The 25,055-nt window shown below is 32.7% G+C and overlaps 1 protein-coding gene and 2 pseudogenes across 2 annotated transcripts; 1 reads left to right on the forward strand and 2 right to left on the reverse strand.

The window, feature by feature from the left end:
- Positions 1–3,701: 3,701 nt before the first annotated feature.
- Positions 3,702–8,658, forward strand: LOC114403054 (vesicle-associated membrane protein 722-like). Of its 2 annotated transcripts, XM_028365771.1 has the most exons (5): positions 3,704–4,080; positions 4,388–4,529; positions 4,622–4,742; positions 7,979–8,041; positions 8,311–8,658. In XM_028365771.1, exons 1-5 carry the CDS (start codon positions 3,879–3,881, stop codon positions 8,458–8,460), a joined length of 678 nt encoding a protein of 225 aa, XP_028221572.1. In that variant the 5' UTR covers positions 3,704–3,878; the 3' UTR covers positions 8,461–8,658. The 2 variants fall into 2 exon arrangements, with proteins under 2 accessions (XP_028221573.1, XP_028221572.1); XM_028365772.1 differs by lacking the exons at positions 7,979–8,041; positions 8,311–8,658 and adding an exon at positions 5,984–6,358 and having other exon boundaries at positions 3,702–4,080.
- Positions 8,659–11,292: 2,634 nt separating this feature from the next.
- Positions 11,293–14,316, reverse strand: LOC114402866 (annotated as a pseudogene).
- Positions 14,317–22,913: 8,597 nt separating this feature from the next.
- On the reverse strand, positions 22,914–23,899 carry LOC114403564 (annotated as a pseudogene).
- Positions 23,900–25,055: the final 1,156 nt, after the last annotated feature.

Below are 25,055 nucleotides of genomic sequence, written 5' to 3' on the forward strand. Positions count from 1 at the left end.
ACGGAGCCTCAGTCCTGCGCCGCGTCACTTCCACCACTGCTCCCGGCCCCCTCTCGTTAGCCACCTCTGGTGATCAAGCGCCTCACCTCAGACGAGATCGCCTCGCATCATGAGCACGATTTGTGCCTCAATTGTGATGAGAGGTACCATAGAGGTCACCATTATGCCTCCAGGGTTTTCCTTTTCATCACGGAGGACGAAGATACCTCAGGCCCTAATATAGAATCAGCTGACTCGAGTACTGACCCACCTAAACCACCTGACCCGCACCCGGCACAAATAAGTTTGAATTCTCTAACGGGCCACTTGGCACCTGAAGCTTTGCGCTTAGTGGGACTCATCATTGACCATAGTGTGGTGCTCCTCCTTGACGGAGGAAGCACCCATAACTTCGCCCAGCACCAGCTCGTAGCTCAGTTGGGGCTCCCTTGTCGAGCGACATCACCATTGCGGGTCATGGTTGGCAACGACCAGAATTTGGAATGCACCACCATTTCCTTCAACAAGTTCTTCAGCATTGTCCCTCTTTATGGGACTATCATGGCCACATACAAGCTCCAATCAATTGCCTTTGCATTATGCTCAACTGCTAAACCGAGTGCAATTTGTTGAAATAGACCTTGGGATCCCGACATTACTTTGGTAGCCATGGTTTGAAGCATATCACCTTGAGGACAAGGTGAATTTCCAAGGGTCGTGGAATGATACGAGTAAGCTTATAATCCCAAAAACAGAGGAAGCACCAGCAACAAAGGTGCAAAGAGAAGAAGGGACCAAGAGAAGAGTGGTGAAGCCAACGTACCTTGATGATTACGAATAAGAGGCAGAATTGGAAGAACGAATTAGTAGAATCAACACCAAATCCTGCTTGTGGTGTTTGCTCCCTCATAGGCAGACATGCATAACAAAATTTGTTATTAGAATATTCCTTTTGGATAAGAATTGACACAAATCTGCTATTTGAATTTCTTTATATATAGCCATGTAAATAAACAAGCAGGATATGAGTCCTCTTTACCTTGAGTTTATCTTCTTCTTCTCTTCTTCTTCTTCTAGAGGTGTTGGACCCTCGAAACCAGCAACAACAAACCCAGCACCTAACAGCTATCCTAATATAGACATAAAATTTTAAAGGTTTTTATTTGAAAGCAAAACAATTGCAAAGTCTTGGTAATCAAGTTAAATGTTTTATGTATATTCTAAAAACTGATGTTGTATGTACAAGTTAACATCGATTTTGGTAAAAATTGGTGTTGATTTGTAGATATTTGACTCTTTTTTTTATAATTCTTATTATATAACATTGGTTTTTTAAAGTACCAATATTTTCATTTTTATGTTAACATCGATTTTTGAAAATCGTTGTTAACAATATTACTTTCAACTTTGATACTTTTAAAAGTTCTTAATGGCCGATGTTAAAATCTCCAAAGGGTATTCTTGTACACTATAACAAAATAACATTACCATTTATGAATTATAATACATATCTTACAATTATAACAGTTGATTTTTGATAAATTTTTTATTTAAAAAAGAAACAAAAGAAAATGTCTCTACCATGTAAAACTAACATCAATCTACTTACTGCTAAGTCCATTTTTTTAGAAACTATCGAATTTGAATATTTACATGCATGGGCAGATTTAGAAATGTATTAAAGGGGCCAATTGTTTTTTTTCACAATAGTTTAAATACTTAATTTTTAATAAATAATGAGTTTTATAAAAATATTTATAATTAACTTTATGTGTAAAATTAAAAATAGAATCCATTATTAGAAGAAAATTAAATAAATATTAATTTAATATTCTATTTTTTCTATTTTCTTTTTTTTCTCATACATATACACGAAGAATCTTGAGGGAAGAGGGAGGGGACACAACCCTTCTTGCCCCCTAAATCCGTCTGTTTACAAAGTTATCTTTAATAAAGGAAATAAGAAGTGTAGCGCTAGTGCTATCCTAATATAGACATAAAATTTTAAAGGTTTTTATTTGAAAGCAAAACAATTGCAAAGTCTTGGTAATCAAGTTAAATGTTTTTTTTACTGGATAATCAATTCAAAGACAAACAAGAAGCATACATTTTTTAATCTTCATATGCATATTGGAAAAAGTCCGACCATTTAAAAGTTATATCCAGTAAATATAAATATTCAAATATAATTTAAACATAATACCTAGATTACTTTTATTATAGATTAATTATGCTCATAATGCTTGATTGTTATTTGTCAAATAGAATTTTACACATGACAAAAATTAAATACGAATTCTCCACTTAAATATAAAATTAATCCAAATACCTAATATAAAAAAATACGTAATTCAATGAAAAAGACATTGTTAAAATTACTTTTATTTAAGAACGAATATTACTATGTAAAAAAGATACTTTTATTACCTTAACAAATAATGTCAATGCCTAGTTCGATTTTGGGACCACAATCACAACACGATTTTGGAAGGGGGATAACAAATCTTCACATTCTTACGATTAATAATAAATTGAGGAAATCAAATAAAGTGTTTATTAGGGTTTTTTTGTTTGTTTTGAAAATAGTGTTTATTAGGATTAGAAGTACGTTTAACCTAAATTTAAATCTTATTATTTTAATGAATGTCAGATAATTGAGATGTCGTTGTTGTTGGATTAGCGGGCGCAGTCAGGAGGGTAAGTTGGATGTTTCAAACAAAAAGGACGAATGTAAATAATTTAAATTTAAATTAAATTATTATTTCTTTCATTTTCCGTAGTTATTATCTGAGGCCGCACGGTTCTACCATTGTTCCATGCTATCGTAACGCCAATGCCACCACTCCATTTCCTCTGTTTTTCTTTAAATAAAACCTTCAATTTAATTATTTAAAATTACATGCATTAATCATTATAGTATAAAACTTCTAAAAAGATCTGATTTGTTTTGGTCACTATAATATTAATGTGAAATATCACTATTTTTTTAATAATTAATTTTCTTTGAAAAACTTAGCTAATGAACTTTAAACAAAATCAGATGACTACATTAGTTTAATTCTTTAAATATTTTTTATTGAAAACTATTACATTTTTTTGTTATTATTATTATTTTAATCCTTTAAAGATTTTATCATTAACTAAATTTTAAATAATTTATTTTTCTATTCATTAATATTTTTAAATTTATTTATTACTTTACTCTTTTAATTTCAATTTTATAGAATTAATTTAATAATAAATTAAAATTTTAAGGACTAATGTCAACATAAACTATCTAAAACATTGACTTTTACTATGCTTGGATAAAGCAAAAAAAAATATAAATAATGTTGCATTTTCTTTTATTCAATTAAAGAAAAAGTTGGGGAAAAAAATCAACTTCTAAAATACAACATTTAACTTTCCATTTTTTAGTTCAAATTTTAAAATTTCAATTTTCCGTTGCTTTTTTTTTTTTTTTAACCTTACGGCTAGTATTTGTAGATACATCATACATGATGCATCCTTCAACAAAAAAGAAAAAAAAAAAGGAAGAAGAAAAAAGATACATGATTCATCATCAGTGGAAGATTATATCAAGATTTATTCGTCATTTTAAAACCCAATACAAATTGACAATAATTAAACCCGTTAATTAAGTAATAATTAAAAACCTTGTTTACTTTCCACGGATTAAACGCCACATCGGAGACATCACCTGCTTTATAAGCGCAATAAACTCTGTTCTTTTTTCTCACTCATCGTTCTCTCTGTTCTTTCTCTCTCAAAGGAAAGAAAAGGAAAGAAAAGAAAAGAAAAAGAAGAGAGTGTAGGTAAACAGAAGCACACACTACACAGTTACCAAAATCAGGTTCAAACGCACAGATCTGGGAGAAGAGAAGAAGAAGAAGAAGAAGATGGGACAGGATCAGAACCAGAGATCGCTGATCTACGCGTTCGTGTCTCGCGGCACGGTGATTCTCGCCGAGTACACTGAATTCAGTGGCAACTTCAACACAATCGCGTTCCAGTGCCTCCAGAAGCTCCCTGCCTCCAACAACAAGTTCACCTACAACTGTGACGGCCACACCTTCAACTACCTCGTCGACAACGGATTCAGTGAGTGTTTCCTCGCACCGATCTGGTGGAATTTTTCAATTCGAACATCCAAACGCGGTTTAGTGAAATGAAATTCGTGTTGCTATGATTTGTTTAGAGGCTAGTTTGAAGTTCGGTGTTGTGTTTGGAAATGAAATGAATTTCGTGTTGTTCTGATTTGTTTAGAGGCTATTTTGAAGTTCGGTGATGTGTTTGAAAATGAACTGAAATGAAATTCGTGTTGTTATTATTTGTTTATAGGCTTATTTGAAGTTCGGTGCTGTGTTTTTGGAAATGAATGTCTGACTCACACACTTGTTTTTTGTAGCTTATTGTGTTGTTGCGGATGAATCGATTGGGAGACAGGTGCCTGTGGCTTTTCTGGAGCGTGTGAAGGATGACTTTGTGGCCAAATACGGCGGCGGAAAGGCAGCAACCGTGGCTGCGAACAGCCTGAACAAGGAATTCGGGTATTGAATTTGTGACATGTGAACTTGCTAATGCTGAATTTGTTGTGATTTGTGAGAAGATTTATATGCTCTTGTCTATTTGCTTGTTGTAGGTCTAAGTTGAAGGAGCACATGCAGTACTGTGTTGAGCATCCTGAAGAGATAAGCAAGCTTGCTAAGGTGAAAGCTCAGGTTTCTGAAGTTAAAGATGTCATGATGGAGAACATTGAAAAGGTAACGATTTATATTGCTTACTTGGATGGTATTGTGTAAATTGAATAGATCAAGCATAAATTAAGTTGATCGAGTTGCATTGTTATCATAAATGGCAAGAGTTGTGTTTTATAGAGGGAAGTATACTTGTGGTTGTTTGAAATTTTTTATAAAAACAAAGACAAGGGGAATGTAGGAGTGGATCTTTAAGAAAATCTAAATGTGTGAATGCTTCAACCTCATATGAAACTGTTTAAATAGTCTGGCCAGCATTTTGTTGAATTACAGCATTGTGCTCATGTGGTATTGATACTAGAGTCTGTTATAGTTGTTAGTGTTGCACATGGCACGTTTAGAGTGAAGTGATTCAATACAAATTGACTTTGGACTGTGATATGTGTGCATGGACCAGGGTGATTCCCACATTTCGGCAGTTTGTTATTTTTATTTCTTTTTTGCATTTCTTTCATCAAATTTCATAAAAAAAATTAGAAGATAAGATTAAACTCTCAAATTAAAAGAAGTTAAAGGAATACTACTAAATGGATCTTTATTTTATTATTCCATTGCTTTGTTTTCATTGTTATGAAGTAGGGGCTTCACACACAGGTGTTCCAGGAATATATCAGATCTAAGGAGAAAAACTATTTGATCCAATCTCATAATTTGTTATTTTATAATTTTACCATTCAATTGATTTTATTCTAAAATGAGATCTGATAGGATCCAATCTAAAATGTTTTGAATTAGATTATTATTATTTTGGTTAGGACAAAATATAAGTCATATTTTATCTGCTTTACTCCTTTTTTTCAAAATCATTTTTATATAAAAAATACAAAAATGATTTGATAAAAATGAGACACTAGAAATAAATTCATTCAAAACTAATTAATTTATAAATATATTTTTAAATAATAAGATAAGATGTAATTTAGAGGATAAGGTCATAGATTGATAAAACTAGTAATATCATCAATGCATATTTTTATAAATATAGGTGATAAGATAAGTTCATTAATAAACTCAAGCATATTTATATTAGTTTGGGTTGGATTGGATTATATTAATCTTTGAAATTGGATCTGAAATCCAATCCAATAAAAAAATTGCTCTTTTTTGGCTTTTGTTTTTTGGTTCGTTGTTGCTGTTTACGCTGAGTGAATTGGATCAGTTTATGAGCACTCATACTTCTTGCAGTCGTTAACTTTCTGCATCCGATTTGGCTGTTCTATTGTTCTGTTTTTATTCTTTTGAAACAGAGGCTTCACAGATGCACAGCCAATTGCTCACTCTATACATGCCTTATTAAAGTAAGGCTTCAGGCATCACTTTATGTGGTTCCAAAGGCAAAGAAACAGAAGGATGTTACCTGATGAAAGATTATTTATAAATAGATCACACATCAAATGTAACTAACGTTCAATGTCCACATTGAATATGGGGTAGTTTGCTTAGGATGAACTACCATTTAGGTGGGACACTAAAGAATTATGACTTATGAATTCAGTTGATTGCTAGCTTATGTTTTGTTTTGACTTTTCTATTTATTAGCTTCTCTATAGATTGATAGTGAAACTTAGTTAATGACTAATGATTTTATTGAGATTTATGGTTAAGTGGTTTGTTAAGTCGTAGTTTCAAATTATAGCATTGAGCACTTTTCACCATTTAATTTAATATGATATATTTCAATCTGTTTTTCAATGTGTCTTTTAATCCTACAATTGATATTCACGATTAAAAAAATTGATTTGTGGTTTGGTTTTAAACTTCTAAAGTATTGATATTTCTACATGTCAAGTTTAGGCATGTCAGATGGGGATCTAGTATAATTTCAGCCAGATATTCTTCTTCATTACAATTTTTGATCCGAAGTGATTATTGAAACATGTGAGCCATATTTATGTGCCAGAAATTGTGATGATTCATTGCTGTTATTGTATGCTATGTTCTACTTTTGAGCTTTTCTATGTGTAGTATAAATTATTTAGTGTGTAATATAAATCATTTAATTTGTATTTAAAATCTTCAGTATAGCAGTCATCTCGCTATCCACTATTCTCTGATAGTAGTTTTGCAGTTTGCTGCTCTGCACCACTATCCAGGATAGATAACTATGATGTTATGGAAGGAAAAAATATGTAGCCTAGTGTGAAGTTGGGTTTTGAGAAGGCGTATGATCAGTTCCTTTTGTAGATGAGGTTTCATGACAGGGAAGTAATTTCAATTCTAGATTGAGAAAGTGAATCCAGATGTCTCTGGCGATCTTTCTTGTGATTGTGAATAGTGAACAATGGGCTTTCATTTGTGGACATCAAGAAGTTCGGTGAAGGGACCCTCTACCTGTTTGTCCAAGAGCCTTTGATATGGACCATGGCAATGGTCTCCCACCTCCAGTTTACTGATGATACTATTATCCTTTTTGAAGGAGGTTTTTGATGTGTGCATTTTTTTTCTATCCCAAGTTCTTTAGGCTATTAGCCTAATTCTTTCTGAAAGCAAATCTAGCCAAAAGTAGTTTCACTGAAAGGTAGACTTTTTTTATAGGCCCCTAAACCATGGGCCCCAATATTTGTTTTTACCAGAGAGGCAGGAAATGAGGGGACAGGAAGGGAATTGCGCTTGAAGACATCTGTTTGGAGGGAGAGGAAGGAATTAACTGAATGGATCCTCTGTTGTTGAGAAACAGGATGTGATCATGGAGGGGAAAGGCATATTTTTTATCAAATAAGAATCCGCCATGATTAGTTATAGGACTCACGTATTATATTTGATAATAAATGTCTTTCTCATTCCAACATAATCATATCATTCTACTAAATAGCAGGAAAGGATCCAAATCCCAGAAATTGTTTTCTCCTTAAATAATTAATGGTACTCCAGTTGCACTTGGGTTGGGCTGCTGTGTTTTGTGAATAACTTTTCAAGTTCAATTGTTTTCTAAGTCAAATAATTATAAATAAGCCAAGACTTAGTTGTGAATTTGTGTAACAGTTAATCCTTCAATTACCAATTGCTATTCCTCTGCATTATTATTGACAGCTAAAATTTTGTGCATTTCAATGACACATAATGGAGTGTGTTTCTATGTCTTCTCTATGCCATAATGATATACATTATGCACACTAAAGAAAAGCAGAGATTAAACCAGTCATACATAATGATACACAATATGTTTTTGCATTCCAATACCTTTGATCGGATTATGTTGGCATCTATTCAGATTATATTGACATGCTCGTAATTTAATGTAGGTTCTGGACCGGGGGGAAAAGATAGAGCTTCTGGTTGACAAAACTGAAAATCTTCATCACCAGGTCAGTTCATCATTATATGTGCATCTGCCTGTTACTGCTTAGGGTTTCAAAGGTCTTGAACTTAGGAGGATTATTCTTTCATGCTTCAAGATCATTAGTAAATATTTTCTCATCCTCCGGATTATTCTTTCTCTATTTGATTTGATCCTGTAGTGTCTCTCTTGGTAAGATCTACCCACTCCTCTCCACCTCAAAAAAACGGTGGAGGTAACAAATTATTGGTAACTGTCTTTGCTTTTTTGTTTACTTTTCACTAATTTTTGAGGCAGGCACAAGACTTCAGGAATTCTGGGACCAAAATTCGTAGAAAAATGTGGCTGCAAAACATGAAGATAAAGCTGATTGTGTTGGCGATTTTGATAGCCCTGATCCTCATAATAGTCCTTTCTGTCTGCCGTGGGTTCAATTGTGGAAAATAAGGCATCGTTTTCCGACGAGGAGTCATTTTACCTTGTGATTATTATATGAGGAAAAGATATCGAATGAATGCATGATTTTGTATGTAGTAAAAGTATCAGATCGCTTATACTGTTCATTTTAAAGGTTTCACAGTATGATATAAGAATGCTTTTGGAAGTATTTTTTTTGTTTGTCTATTGTAGTTCGATTTTCGTTCATTCATCTTATCATCATTCTCTCGCAATTACGTTCTGTAGCATTTCAGTGCAAAGCTCGACTATTTTTCAACCAGATTTCGTATTTCATAAAATCCGTTTGGACTAGTGTATAAATACTACGAATTTATTGAATACCATGATAGGGAATTCGAGCAATTAGCCACCACGAAATATAAAGAGTGTTTCATGTTATGTGTTTTGATCTAAAGTTCCAAAACAGTGAAGAAAGACAATGAGGAACATTTTTATTTTACAGTAAGACAATGGGGAACATAGGAGGTCCATTACGAAGCTTTTATAGCTAAAATTTTATTTAACATGAATTTATGAATGTAACAAAAAAAAATAACCAAGAGATTTTTCTAATTATTACATTTATTTGGATAAAAAAGACATAAAACAAGATAAAATTTCAAACTATTTGTGGAAATAATATAGAAAAAAAAAAACTATTAAGCTATATTTTTAATATTTTGGATCCCCGTTTACTCATGGGCTGTATGTCTATATCTATAAACAACGCCCTCGAAGTTTTAGTTTTGGTCCCGTAAATACTGACGATCATTATAATACATATTTAGTCTCAAGTTATTATCATTATAATACCTTGGTTAAAAATAAGTTTTGATGATTTCATTATTATATTTGGTATATTTCTTGATTCAAAATAAGGTTTTGAGTACCACTTAAACCAAATTGTTTAATGGTTTTATATTATCAGCGTAAATTTTTTTAAACTATTAATTAATAAAAAAAATCAATAAAAAAAATCATTATTGGTATGATTTTTAAAGTAATTAGAATAAAAAAATAGATTGAGTAAACCAATAGCCACAAAAATTTAAAAGCATCAGGTAAAAACTGCACGCGTAGGAAATGCAGTCTATTTTTCTTACATTAACCCCAAAATTTATCATTTCAAGTATTTTTTTCAACTTATAAAATAACTCAATTTTAAAATAATTTATTTTTCAATATCACAGTAATCAATAATAAAAAAAAAAACAGGAAGATATAAGATTGACCCAATGATTAAAAAAAAGTGAACGAAAAAAAAATTGTGAGTTCAAATCTCTCTAATTAATATTTCTAACAATTAACAAATTAACATTGGTCAATTTTTCAAAAAAAAAAATTACCGATTAAAAAAATCATGAATTGTATGCACCAGTTAATATACATTCTTACTAATTTGCCAAGAATCCATCGTGATTTAGCTAATGCCTAATGCTTGTGCAGCTCAACAAAAAATGAAAAGGAAAATATCTGTATATATACCAACCCAGATCGAAGTACTACTACCCAGCCGAGTCAGTAGGACCTAAAAGAATAAGAAAACAATACTAATAATACTACTCAGTACCCTCCCGTTATCATCATTTTTGTACGTTGCATTCATAACATTAATAGAAACACAGGCAATAAAATTAGAAAAAACAGAAAGAAATTAAAATTTGAATGATAAATAAGAAGATATATGATCCAGAGTTGTAAGTGGCTGTATTCAGCCCATCCCCAGTCCCAGTAGCGTCATTTGGATACGTACATGACTCATAACCTCCCACAAATCGCCCACCCATACTATTCCATCACTTCACTTATTCTCTTTCCAACAAAATACTACTAACCTGGTCTTATATATTATTCTTTTCATTCTTAATAATAAGATATTTTTAATTGATTTATACTCTTAAAGAAAATTAGTTAATTTAATTAATCAAATTAAATTTATCAATTATTTATATTATTATTTTTATTTTATCTTTCTATTTATTTAATTGTTTCTTATTAATTTTTGAATAGAGAACAATTAAGTCAGGACATATAAAAAAAATAATTAACGCATCTATAAATTAAAAAATATTCTTATAAAAAAATATTTCTAAAAAATATCTTATAATTAAGAACACATAGAATATAAGAAACAATTACCTAATAAAAGTAATTAGTTTTTAATAAGTTTTAATTTTATTCTAAAACTAACCATGATGTTTAATTATTTGAGATATAAATATTATTCAACCAATAAATGTGTCTTATTTTATTTTATTAATAGTTTAATAAATGCATCAATTTTAATGAGAAAAAAAGAGGAATCATATGCTTCTTTTAATTAGGAGCAATTAAAATATTGAACCAAAGTTACTAAAACAAAGTCTCCCATGTTGAATACTATATATTTGAGCAAATAAAGTTAGTCTTTCAATCTGTATCTTGTGATTTTAATATATTTTTTTATAAGAAAATCTAATAAATTTTCTTAGAGTTCCTTAAATTTAATCTCTTTTTACTATTTTTATCCGTACTCTAAAGATTTAATTGATACTAATAACATAAGAATAGGAACCAAAATAAGAAAAACATGTTACTACCAAAAATAGGTTAATTTTAGGAATTTAAATGAAAAATTGAAAAAAAATTAGAGACTTATTTGAATTTTTTAGTTTCGAAGACTAAAATAAGTGATACAAATTCAAAGACCGAATGCTTGTTTAAATTAAAGTTCATATACTTAAATTTGAATTAAACTTAAGTTTGTAAACTGATTTTGTAAAAACAACTCAAATCTAATTTTATAATTTTATAAAACCTAGACAATTTTCACATGCAAACTTTTAAAGATAGCTAAACATGTAACCAAAATAAATTTATTCTTCAAATTGAATTTAAAACATACAAAACAAAAAATCAAACACAATCTAAATTGATCATTTACTTACCAGGATCGGTGTATATGACGAGTCCAGTGTGGCCGAAATTACAGTCAAAATCGTGACGACCAGATGCTTGGTAATATGCGTTCATGGCGTAGGCCGCGTGGGGCCTAACTGTGTTGGGCTTGAAGCATGGCCCACCGTCCTTTATGGGCCCGGAATCTATTCCACTGCGTCTGCAAACAAAGTCAATGTTTGCCTGCAACACTGCTTCACTAGCATTCGTTTTCTTTGAAGAAGATGAAGATGATGCAGGTGACTCTGAAGGTGTTAATGCCATGGGTCTAGATGTGGGACCCAGCGCCTGCATTTACATTATTACACTACACAACATTAAACCAATCGTAACTCGTAATGTTCAACTTATTAACGTAAAAACAATTAATAATAAAAAGTAGGAATTATTGATAAATGAGACATAGACTTCCCTCCTTACACTTGATTCTTTCTTTTTAATTCTTTATTTTTCTTGCATGGATAAATTTGCTTACACCGTATCACATAGCTTTCATTCCATGACCCTCCTTATTGGCTCACACTGTAATCCTCCAAGTTAAAGTCACTCAAAGTCATACTTCTACAAATTAAATTTTAAGACAAAATTTTAATGCGCAAGTATACTCTTGAGAGTAACTATCAAACATGTTACGGAATTGAAATTATTCTCTAAAAAGTATATTCTAACACTCAAAAATACTTTTTAAACTGTTAACCAAACATCAATTTTTTAATTAATTTATTGATTATTTTGACATGGATTAACAAGAATAAATAAAGGGTAGTAGCGTAATGCTAAATTATTGCAATACTTTGTATAAATCATTTGAATGTGATAGAAAAATAAAATGAACTAAATAAATCTTAATCAGTATTCATCGGACACTGATTAAGAAATCAACAATTTTTATAATAAAAATGTATGCCTACTATTTTTTATAATACTTTATTTTGGAATTCTTGATTAATATTTATAAGAAATTAATTAAGATTTTTCGTTAGGCATTATAATAGTATGTTGCATTGCTCCCATAATTAAATGAATCATAGAAGGCAATTTGAATAGGATCATTTTGGCATTTTAGGTTAAGGACGGTGACATTTTCTGACCTATCACCACGTGGTTAGGAATCAGAAAGGACGTGATTTATTTATTTGGAAAATGGTTGATATAAACTTGTTTTTATAGATAAATGGAAAATAAAAGATAAAAATACTGTAATAATATTCATCATTTTATAAATATTTTTTAGTTTTATTATTTCAATATAAAAATGTATATCATCATTAGTTTAGAGTATTTTTCTGTATTCTTGTTATTTCACTCCTTGTTATATGATGTTATATATAAAATTTGTGCATAATATAACTTCTTTAAAAATGTTCAGCCATATAAAAAAAACAACACAGATAAACCCTAAATCACATAGTGGCAGACTGGGCAGTGCTGTAATTGCAAGAAAACAAAAAGAAAAAAAAAATTATTGGGCATTATTTAGGAAGAAGTATAAATGACTGAAGCCAACCCTAATACTTGAAATTAAAGCTAGATATGTAAAGTTTGCTAAACAACATAGGGGCAGTGTTGTACATGCAAACAGGAAAGACATATGTTAGTCATTATTTTGCAAGGGAGTAGTACCCAAGGTAAAAAAAAAAATTATCGATAAATATTATTTTTTTATCAACTTTCTACGCTACACATTGAACGAAAAGCAAGCATCCATTTTCATTTTTCTAATAATTTTAAATTTTAAAAATAAAGAGAAAGCAAAAGAAATACCTAAGTAGTTAGTGATGGTGAATTGATGAAGAAAGAAGAAATTGTGAGTTCAAATTTATTAATTAATATTTATTCATAAAAAAACGGAATATGCAAGTACCTGTTTGGCAGTGTAGACGGCAACGTGATAAACCGGAGTAAGATCAGGCTTAAACAACCCAGAATTCCGCTCAGAAACAGTAGGCTTGAGATTCCCATTAAACAAAGAGAAGACATAAGTTTTGAATGTTCAATTAGGCATACTCTGCCAGAGTTAACTGCTTTATAAGATTCCCATTATATGAGCATTGTCAAAATCCATACCCGGTTGATTCGGGTCACCCATAGAGGACCAACCCGTTTTGCCACGATAAGCTCCACGTCAGCAAACCCGAGCCTCTTCATCGCAGAGAAAACAGCGTCCATCTGGGCATCGAACATGTTGCTGTAGTTAAAACCCGTGAGATGGTCCAAAACGCCGCCGTTTGGTTTAGGCGAGGGTCTCGGGTCGGGGAGAATCCGAAGAACGGGTACGGGTTTATCATGAAAGGGGATTTCGTTTCGCGGTGGAAGTTTAAAATTGGCGCGAAGATGGCTCTATCGTAGCCGCGGCGGAACGCGGCGGCGCTGGGGGGATTTGAAGTGGAGAGAATTCCGAGGGAGTGAGGGGTGGAGACTTGGATTGTGGTGAGGTTTGAGATTGTTAGGGCTTCGTGGAGCGATTTCATGGTGGGGAGAATGTGCGAAATTAGGGTTTTGTCGGAGGTGGCCGGGAGGAAGGGGAGGAGGTTGGCGGAGAGCCAGGCTTGTGCGGCGGGGAGTGTGGAGAGGGAGGGGATGTCGGCGTTGGGGACTGTGACGGTGACGGAGATTCCGGTGCCGGCGAAGGCGCGGAGAATGGCGGGGTTGGCGTCGAAGAGTTTGACGCGGTCGATGGTGGTTTGGGATATGAGGAAGGCTGCGACGGTTGACGGCGGAGGGAGGTTGTCCGCGACGGTGCCGTAGTTGACGCCAATTTTGGCGGTGGAGGAAGCGTTGAAGAGGGTGCATGAGAAGAGTGCGAGGAGAAGGAAGGGACATGGTTCGATTTCGGCCATGGCTTAGGGAGAAAGAGCCGTTAGTGAGGAAGTTACTACAAGTTAGTAATATGCATTGCAACTTCATTCAAGTATGGAATTAGTGTTTGTTTTACCTCGCTCAATTAATTTTAAGTTTACAATTGGTTTTAAATATATTCTTTAATTATAATAAAAATATTTAAACATAAATTATATTATTTCAAAATTAATATATTTGATATATGGGTCCAAATTAAGGTTCAAACTCAACATATCGTTCCAACTTCCAACATACAGAATGTTTGGTTTCAAATTATGGTGTGCTAGTTGGATTTGTAAGGAAACGTATTGCGAAATGTCATTTCCATAGTATTTGGTGGGAGGAAATAAGAGATGAAAGTATAAAGAATGAAAAAAAATGAATAAGAATAAAAATATGAATTAAAGAAATTATGTTTCAAAAAAAGTAAGTCAAAAGACATATTAACAATTATTTATTTATTTTTATTATTATTTTTACATGAATTTTTATTATTTATTATTATTATAGACAGAAAAGAAAAAAAAAGTAAAAAATTATCATAAATATAATATGTGATATAATAAAAAAAAAGTGGTCCCTCTTTTGTGGTGGAGGGTGAACACTTTTCTTCTTTTCAATCTTTATGCTTTTTTCTCTTTATTGTATATCTATATGTTGTAAAGTAACATTTTTTGGTGTTAATGTATATTTATCAATTTTTATAGTGTCTTAACTTTTAATGATATTTTTTATATACCGGATTTTTTCATTTTCTTTGTATATTCATAATTCATGTACGGTGCAGGATTTTCTTTTTATATTTTAACATTAGAGTTTAATAAATAGTAAAAGATTTTATATTATTTATCTATCAATCATCTTTTTTCACATTTTAAGTTATTATATAAATTAAAAAAATATTATAATTACCATTTTCATGTATAGTTTATTTTTATATTATTATATTCATACGATAATCATGAATGTTATATGCAAATTATTTCCGATCAGGTTTTTGGTCTAAAGATAGAAGTGTTTATATGTACGGAAAACATGCCAATCTAATGACACTCAAATCAACACAACAAATTAAGTTGTATTGTTGAACATTTGAATCAAATTCAATCCAACCTGTTTATAGATATCTTAAGTCACATGTTTTAATTTTTGAATCTATCAAGATAACAAGTTAATTTATAAAATTAAAGGAATTAAATGTTACAATTAGAAAAATAAAAATTATTAACTTGAAAAAATATGGAAAAAAAATTGCAGCTCAGGGAAAAAAAATTGAATCACAATTTAAGATTGATTATAAGATAAATGTCTTTACCTTGTTTTTAATTTTTGGTGCGGAAATGTCTGTTACCTGTCTTTTCTTTTGTGTGGAGATGCCTCTTTGTCAAAAACCAAGAAAAATATTATTTTCTCTCATGCAATTGCTTTCTGCACCCCATAATTTTTAATAACCTTGAATTATCTTTATTTATTACCAGGCCTCTCTAAATTTTTTAAATAATAAAAAAATAAAAGTTAAATACAGATAATAAAAAATAATAAAATAAAAGAAAACTAATAATATAAAAATGGTGAAAAGTCAACGTAAGTTTGAAGAAAAAATTGAAATTTAAAAAGTAATTTAAAGATAAAATTATCCACTAAAATGTGTAAATAAAATAGAGTAATTCTCATTATTAATAGATAGATTCTAAATAACTTCCTCTCTCACCTTCTTTCTCGAAATTCTACGATTCCTTCAAAACATGTCTCCTATATTTTAGCAGCTGTAAACCTTCATTTACTGCATTTTTGTTATCTCCTAATGCTCGTTCTCCTTCTGTCTTCCCTCTATTTTCCTTAGCAGGAAACACTTGTATGAAGTGTAGAAGGTGACATTAACCTTCTTTTGTCTTCCTCCTTTGTTTGTGGACATCGAGGTTCCTATTTGAAATCATTGGGTCAGGTTTTTATTTTATTTTATTAGTTTTTATGGATTTTTTATTCTGTAAGATTACAATTTAATGGAATTTGGATCAAGTGTTCTGGAATGGTGGTACAATTGTTCCGGATTGAGTAACCCATAGTAGTTCTTGATAACCGGTTACTGAGTCCATAACAGTGTTGACATATTTTTTTAATACATTTTCAGAATATATGTATCATATCAGATCACTTAATCGATAAGATATAAACACTACTAAAAATTATACATTTAACATAGGTTAACATCGGTTTTCGGCAAAACCGATGCTAACACCAACGCGGTTGCATACTTGTAATTAAGACTAGATTATTAATCAGATCACACTCTTGCTTCTCCCTGACCTCCCACTCTCACTCTCGCAAAGGCACCCTTAGGCCGCCGTCGTCACTGGCATTGTCCCTGACCCCGATGCTGAGTCTCGCATAGCCACGCTCAGGCCGTTGTGATCGCCGTGACGCTCACCCCACCCTCGTGTTTTGGTAAGTTTTGTTGGTTTCCTTGAACGACCTTTGTGTTTGAAGAAGCTTGGTGTTTCAACACGTTGACCTCACCCTCAAGTCACTACCATTGTGTTTGAACAAGCTTCATTGGTTTTCTTGCAGGCATTCCATTGGCACGAAAGCAGTCTTTGATCGTGTTTGTACTCGAAATCACAAGGTAAGTTTTGCTCACCCCACCCTCGCAATCTTTGCCATTCTGTTAACTTCCCTTAGTTATAAGTTCCCTTAAACTGAGCTTTTAACTTCCCTTAGTTGGTTGCAACCTGCATTTGATCTATTTAGGAAAGTTGTTGTTTTGACTGTTTGAAGGTTCAGATACCCTGAAACTAGGTTCAGGCCCTTTGATTTGCACTATATCAGAGGTGAGTTAGCCTATTGACAATTACCCCTTTATTCTTAGTGATTATTATTTGTGTTGTTGTTGATGAAGCTCTGTTGTTGTAGGTTTAGGGGTTGTAGTTTCTATTTCTTTCATCCACAGAAGGAACATTGCAGGTAAAATTATTTATTTGTTCTATAACATTTCACTAAACCTATGGTAGTATAGCATGGGTTTGTTTTGTACTTGCGATATGTAGTTGGCTAAACTTTGTGTTATGTGAGGCATTTGGTTCAACATTCCATATTGCCATTACCTTGTAGAATATGGATAACCTGAACTGCATGTCCTATAGTGGCAAAACTATGCTATTTTGCCAGCATATAAACATGTTTGCACCCCTACACAATCAAGTATTGTACATGGATACCATAGAAAATAGAAAGAATAACAGTGTTTTTCACTTGATTTTGTAGAAAACAGATTAGAAAGATATACAAGAGAGAGAAAATGGAGATGAAATTTGTCTGAAAAAGTATATATGCACATATAAGTTTAATTTGGATTGGACTGAGTTGCTTTTTAAAATTGAATCTAAAACCCAATCCAGAGTTCACTCTTTCTTATTAAAAGGACAAAACACATAGTTTAGTGTTTCTAATTAAAGGTAGTATGTACGTATTAGAATTTCGAAGTCCACATTCCTTTAGGATCTCATATGCTGAAAGCCTCATAGGACAAGTTGTCAACATTACTAAAGGTAGTATGCAGATATTACAAAAGTGATCATGCTCCGAATCATAATTGATAACTAGCATGTATGGCTCCCTAAAGCTAGAGAAAATCCAAATAAAGCCCTGAAAAACTAGAGAAAATGCACATATTGAATTATTGCTATCCACATATCATAATTTGAGTTGAGAACTTGATAGTAAAGACATAATGAGAACATGATCACTTTTGTAGAGTTTTGTCTTTCATTTAACTATGGTACTTTAATAAATAATGAGAAGTTTATATGAACTCCACAATTCTGTAGGCTAAGTTATTACATAGTTGTTAGTCCATGCAGTCTAGTCATATGAGCATTAGTAATGTTACATAGTTTGGTTGAGCATAAGCTAAATTACTTTGTTGTAGTTGAACTAGGTTTGACTCTGAGTTTTTCTAATGTCATTACTCATTAGTTCTCAAAGGTTATTTTCTGCAAAATGTGATACATATCTTTGTTGTGGCAGTATGGCCCATGGCTAATTGGCATATGCTTTTTATTTTTAGGTTATCATTTACTACTGCTTAGTGGCCTTGTTATGGAAGCTATTTGATTAAAGCAACTCCAGGTAAAGCACATTGTTACTATTGCTTATATATACATGTATATGTGTAAAGCACATTGTTACATTGTTTTTAATTGTAATTCCTAGATAGTAGTGGTTGTAGTTTATGTTTGTTATGTTATTTTGTGCTCACTTGAAATCTGCACTCACATCATTTTAAGCAAAGATAAATGTCAACTTTTTAAATTGATTTGATTTTTCACAACTGTTTACTGTCCCCTCAATCAATTCTGGCCTTGAGTAGCATGATGGTAAAAAGCAATGGGTAGAAATTCATTAGTCTTTGTTCCATTGATAGGATTAATAGCTGGTGATGGGTGTCCATCAATTATTAGTTAGGATAAGTAAAGCTTAAAGTGGAATAATCCAATGTCCATTAACTTTGTAAGTTGTATACCTGAAACACTATATTTAATCGTAATTCGTAGCTAGTAGTGGTTGTAGTAGGCAGTAGTGGCTGCATTTGAAGCAATTGGTGTCTCAATACCAGGAGTAGATTAGAACCATGGAGGTTTGAATCAACTTTCTCTGCATTTTGTTTAGCCATAGCTAACCCATTAAGCTAAGGATGCATGTTTTGTCTTGGTGCTGAAATTTCCTCTTGTTGTGAGCAATGATTTGGTCTTGGGCTGGAGTATTGGGTTGTCCCACTCCCACTAGAATAACTTTCAAGTGTTTGTTTGTCACACACAGTGTCATATAACTTAATTTATAACCTCTGCTGAAAGAACTAGGAATTTAGCTGTGAGAAGTGAGAACAACATTCAATGAAATAAACTACTGAAGTAACTTCTGACACATTTTTTAAAAAAATACTGAAAGTACTCTGCCTTCTCCTTCCCCCAGCCCTGTCTCCCTCCCACGGTCACCCTCCCTTCTCATTTTTCTATCTATTTTCTTCTCTTTAAAGCCACCTTGATCTTTCTTTCATTAAAAAAAATTAAAGTATGTATTCCAAGTTAGTATCAAAGTTGTAGATAACACTTAACATTTTGTTCAAATTAACTACCTAATGAAAATAAAAGTATGGATTCCCAATGTGATACCCTAAAAAATGCTCTGCTCTAGGAAGAGTTAGTTGCCTTACTATTTAGATTGTGTTGCTCATCATCACATGTACAAATTTTTGTTACCAATTAATGTTTTTATTACTTATTCACTACCATTAATGACCACTGATATATGTTATACAAATTATGTTCATGATGAGTGAACCTTAGCTTCCCGTTTGAGACTGAATGCAATGACTCTTACGAACAGTTTGCATTAATCATTGTATTCAATCTTGAATTGTCCATTTGGACGATTTGGGGAGATTGATATTTTTATGGTAGATTCATGCATACTTTACAGACATGAATTTGAAGAAATGTCCAAATGCCCTAGGTGTGGGGTAATGTGGTACAAAGTCAAGGATGATGAGACTTTTCTAATACGTGCAATGCTTTTTTGTACCATTAATGACTTTCCAACATATGGGAATTTGAGCGGTTACAGTGTTAAGGGTCATCATGCATGCCCCATCTATGAAGAAGACACAAGTTACATACAACTGAAACATGGTAGAAAAACAATTTACACTAGGCATCGACGTTTTCTAAAACCTCATCACCCTTACAGGTGATTGAAAAAGTCATTTAATAGAAGTCAAGAGCATGAAACTACGCCAATACCGTTGACTGGTGAGAAGGTCTTCCAACGAGTTAAACACCTGAATACTACATTTGGAAAGACCTAAAAGAAGGAAAAATGTAAGACTTGCATATGGAAGAAGAAGTCAATTTTCCTTGATCTTTTGTACTAGTCTAATCTGCATATTAGACATTGTACTGATGTTATGCATGTGGAGAAAAATGTATGTGATAGTGTCATTGGGACGCTCCTTAACATTCAAGGTAAGACGAAAGATGGTTTGAATACTTGTCAAGATTTAACTGAGATAGATATACGATCACAATTGCATCCAAGGTCTGATGGTAAAAAAATATACTTGCCTCCAGCTTGTCATACTTTGTCCAGAAAGGAGAAGATTAGTTTCTGTCAATGTCTGCACCGGGTCAAAGTCCCACAAGGATACTCTTCAAATATTAAGAGTCTTCTACAGTTGAAGGATCTAAAGTTGGTAGGGTTAAAGTCTCACGATTGTCACGTCTTGGTGCAACAATTGTTACTAGTGGCCATACGAGACATTTTGCCTAACAAAGTCAGGTTAGCCATAACTCACCTATGTTTTTTCTTCAATGCCATATGTAGCAAGGTCGTTGATCCTGTGAAGTTAGATGAGCTGGAAAACGAGGTTTCCATTATACTGTGCCAGTTGGAGATGTATTTTCCTCTTTCTTTCTTTGACATCATGTTTCACTTAATTGTTCATCTAGTTAGAGAAATCAAATGTTGTGGTCCTATTTTTTTGCGGTAGATGTACCCGATTGAGTGATACATGAAGATCTTAAAAGGGTATACGAAAAATTTACATCATCCGAAAGCATGTATTGTTGAAAGATACATTGCAGAAGAAGTCATTGAATTTTGTTCAGAGTACATTGAAAAGGCTAAACTTGTTGGGCTTCCTGAGTCTTGGCATGACGATAGATTGGGCGGTAAGGGTTCAAGAGGACTGCATGTTATCACTCAAAGTGTAGAACATTTGTTGCAAGCTCACTTGTATGTGTTGAATAACAGTAATGAAGTATTGCCATACATACTTCAGCATGAAGGTTTAGTCAAAGAAAGTAATCCAAAAATGTCGAAGAACTGGGTATTGAAAAAGCATAACAAGACTTTCTTTGATTGGTTTAAAGATACAATCTTTGCTGATGAAAATGCTTCTAAAACGTTAAGAATGCTAACAGATGGACCTAAAAGAAATGTTATAACTTGGCAAGGATACGACATAAACAAGTCTTCCTTTTATACAAAAGCACAAGACGAGAAAAGTACAATGCAAAACAATGGGGTCACCCTAAGGGCTGAATCTCAACACTTCGTCAGTGTACATGATGACAATCCGTGTGTAGCTTCCATCCCTTACTTTGGGTTCATTGAAGAAATTTGGGAGCTTAACTATGTCAAATTTACTGTTTGTGTTTTCAAATGTAAATGGGTTGACAGCAACACTGACATGCGGATCAATGATGTGGGATTTACGTTGGTAGATCTTAAGAAACTTGCTTACCAGAATGACCCTTTCATCATGGTGAAAAGATCAAAATAGGTATTTTATGTTCAAGACCCTTGTGATGAAAGGTGGTTAGTGGTTCTACACGGGAAAATAATTGGTGTTAATGTAGAAGATGATGATTCATACATTGAGACTTATGTTAGTCCTTTGTCCACAAAAATGTCGCCTAATGTCGTCGGAGAAGGTGAAGTTGACGACGTTCATGCTAATCGTAATGATCATGATGAAGGAGAATTAATTAACATCGTCTAATGTAATTTTCTTATTATGCGTGCAATGATTTGAGTCCATTCATTTACATAACCGATTATAGTTTTTTGATAATGTTATTTAAGTAATGTTTTTTTCTTTGCAGGAAGATGGCTACTCTACTCAGCTCTCCTCCTCCTCCTACAGAAGCAGCATCACAATCGCCATCTACTTTGAAGCGGACAAGAAAAGCCACACGGCTACGATAATTGGCGACTAGACCAGCTGGGGCTGACAGACCGGTGGTCCACAAGAACATATCAATTTCATAGCAATTTCTCATTGAGATATCAATTGGTTCATCAAACATATATAATTCACAGTTATAATTGTAAGGATAGAATCAAAATTTGTGGAAACACCCCAAAAACTAATTCCAATTGATACTCTAAGGATCCCTACACATGTTCTCACTACTCCCCAGTTGTGAATAACTCATTTCTTATCTCTAAGTGGGCTCACGTGTGTATTATGATAGTGATAACGACATCTTTACACTTTTTGTGGGATTCCTCAAGCTTTTTCCTCTGATTATTCTAATAGAGTTTTCAAGCGTTAGAGAGAAAGAGAAGAGATTGAAGCCTCCATTTTTTTACTGTCTATGTGCGATGACTATTTCTACCTCCAAAGACATTATTTTGCAAATCTCAATGGTGAAACTATGAGAAAATGAATTTCAAACCTGCTGACCAAATTTCACGATGATCCAACGGTTAACGATTCCAAGATCGTAGTTTTACTGCTTCAGTTTTGGGTTTCTGCAGGAAAAGAAAAAGCTACGATGCGAAGGAGATTGAGAGGAATAGGAGGCGTAGAGAGTATCGTTCGTCTGAAAATTGACCTACGATGTCTCTATTTATAGATAGGGTACTCACAACCTATTATTTACTCTATTTTTATTTCCTATCAAATGAATTAATCAAATATCTTTCTTTCTTTTTCCTTCAAACCATTATTTTAATAAAGTTATTTCTCCTTATTTATTTAATTATAAAAACCTCATCTTTTTTCTAAAACTCTATGTATTTTTAAATTAAAATCCTTTTTAATTTATTTATGAAAAATAGGATGTTACAACTACCATATTCCCTCAAGATTATATCCATTCAAGATGATATAGTTCTAAAAACATTCAACCATTTGTTTCATCGTATGATCCTAAAAAAATTGCCTTGCATTAAAAGATAATGAGATTTTAATTTCTTGTTATGTGTGTGTTATTTGTATTGCATTCTAGGTGCCATAACTGGTGATCCTTAAATGAAGTGGCAAGCTCCTCACGAAAGTTCCAAACAAATAATGTTTGATAGTTAAAAGTATGGAACAATAGATTCTCGTACAAAAAGTTAAAAGTTCATGGATTCATAAACTCTATTATGCTTATCTCTATTAGCTCAAAATTTTGAACATCAAGAATTTAAAGGTTCTCATTATCTTGTTGAACTAGAAGCTTTTCATTAAATAGCTCTATTAAGTCCACCTTCTTATTCTAATAAATTAGGTGGTTGGATATTTTGAGAAATGTGTCATCTTCAATGGGTATAATCTTCAGGGGAATGCGACCATTGGTTCTATTGAAAATTAATAACATGATGCTAGGACTAATCTTGATTTCTTGAATGTGCTTATTTGAAACTGATTATAGAAAGGTGTACCCTTTAAGATCAAAGACCTTGTAAATACTATCTTCTGGTGAGTAAGTTAGGACCTTTCCATTAGGATTTTCAGACTCTACATATCATGGTCATTTTAAACATTCATACCGGAAAAAAGGAAAGTTGACATGTTGCTTGCCCCTCTTTATGTACTCAATGTTCGTGGGTCTGCATTTGAAAAAATTGAAGTTCTTAAAAGCATAAATACATACTTTAATGGGTCATTGTTCATATTATAGAAGTGTTTGTGGATGACTTTATGAGGGTGGGAATTCAAAAAGAAAATCCAATCATTGGTTTATCTTCTAAAATTTGTAGCCAAACCACACTGGTAAACAACGAAGACTATGTTTTTTGCAGTGATGATTTCGAAAAGTTTAGCTCTTCTTTACATGACAAAGGGAAAAAGGGAAGAAAAGACATTGGAGGGATCGTATTCGTTATATTGGTGTGTCAAACGCATATTGCAAAATTTTTTAGAGGTAGTGAAAAAGGCAAAAGAACAATGAAACTTCAAACAAATCTTGTGGCTTTGAAGCATCTTGACAACACTGATGTTTTTCGCTGATACCATTACATTTCATCTTTCTATTTTTCTTGTCACTATACGTTGAACACACCAACCTACACACCTCCTTCTTTTCATTCTCACCATTTCACCAAAAATAATAATTCAGTTGTGGCATTCAGATTGCAATACGAATAACACACACATAACAAGTGATCAGGATCCCATTATCTCTGATTGTATGGGAGATTCTGATGATCAATGGATGGAAGGAAACACTGGCTGCATTAATGTTAGTGATATCTTGACCTAGAAATGCATGGCTAAAATTAATGCAACAAGTATCGGCATCAAGGATGACAAGTGTAGTAGCATAGCTTGCACCTACAACAAGCAAACTCCTTCATCCCTAATGAGGAGTTAAGTTGCTACAATCTTTTATGATGAAGATAGAAATGAGATATATATTGGTAACATACACGGTCTTGTTCATGTATGGTCTAACTAATGGCAAGAGTTTCATGTTTCTTTTTCATTAGTTAGACTCTGCATGAACAAGACCATGTGTTTGTTACCAACATATATCTCATTTCTATCTTTATCATAAAAGTGGCAGTAACTTTCTTCAAAGCCTCTACAAATGAACTCTTCATTTGGAATAAGTGACTTTGCTTGTTGCAACTATAAGAACTGCTACTACACTCATCCTTCTTGATGTCACTACTTGTTGCACTAATTTTAGCCACACATTTATCGATCGAGATATTGTTGACATTAATGGAGGAAATGTTGTCTTCCATCCTTTGATCATCAAAATATGCCTTGCAGTAAGAGATAATCAGATCCTGATAACTTGTTATGTGTGTTACATGTACTGTAGTCGAAATGCTACAACTGAATTAGAACTATTAGAGACATATATGTTCTTGGTGAATGGTGAGAATGGAATTAATGAGGTGCATAGGTTGGTATGTTCAACGCATAATGGCAATCAAAATAGATAAGGGAAATACAATGGCATCAACAAAAAAAATAGTGTCGTCAAGATGCTTCAAAGCCATGAGATTTGTTTGAAGCTTCATCATGTTTTTTGCCTCTACCACTACCTCTC

This window comes from Glycine soja, chromosome 20 (assembly GCF_004193775.1).
Source record: "Glycine soja cultivar W05 chromosome 20, ASM419377v2, whole genome shotgun sequence".
NCBI classification, from domain to species: Eukaryota; Viridiplantae; Streptophyta; class Magnoliopsida; order Fabales; family Fabaceae; genus Glycine; species Glycine soja.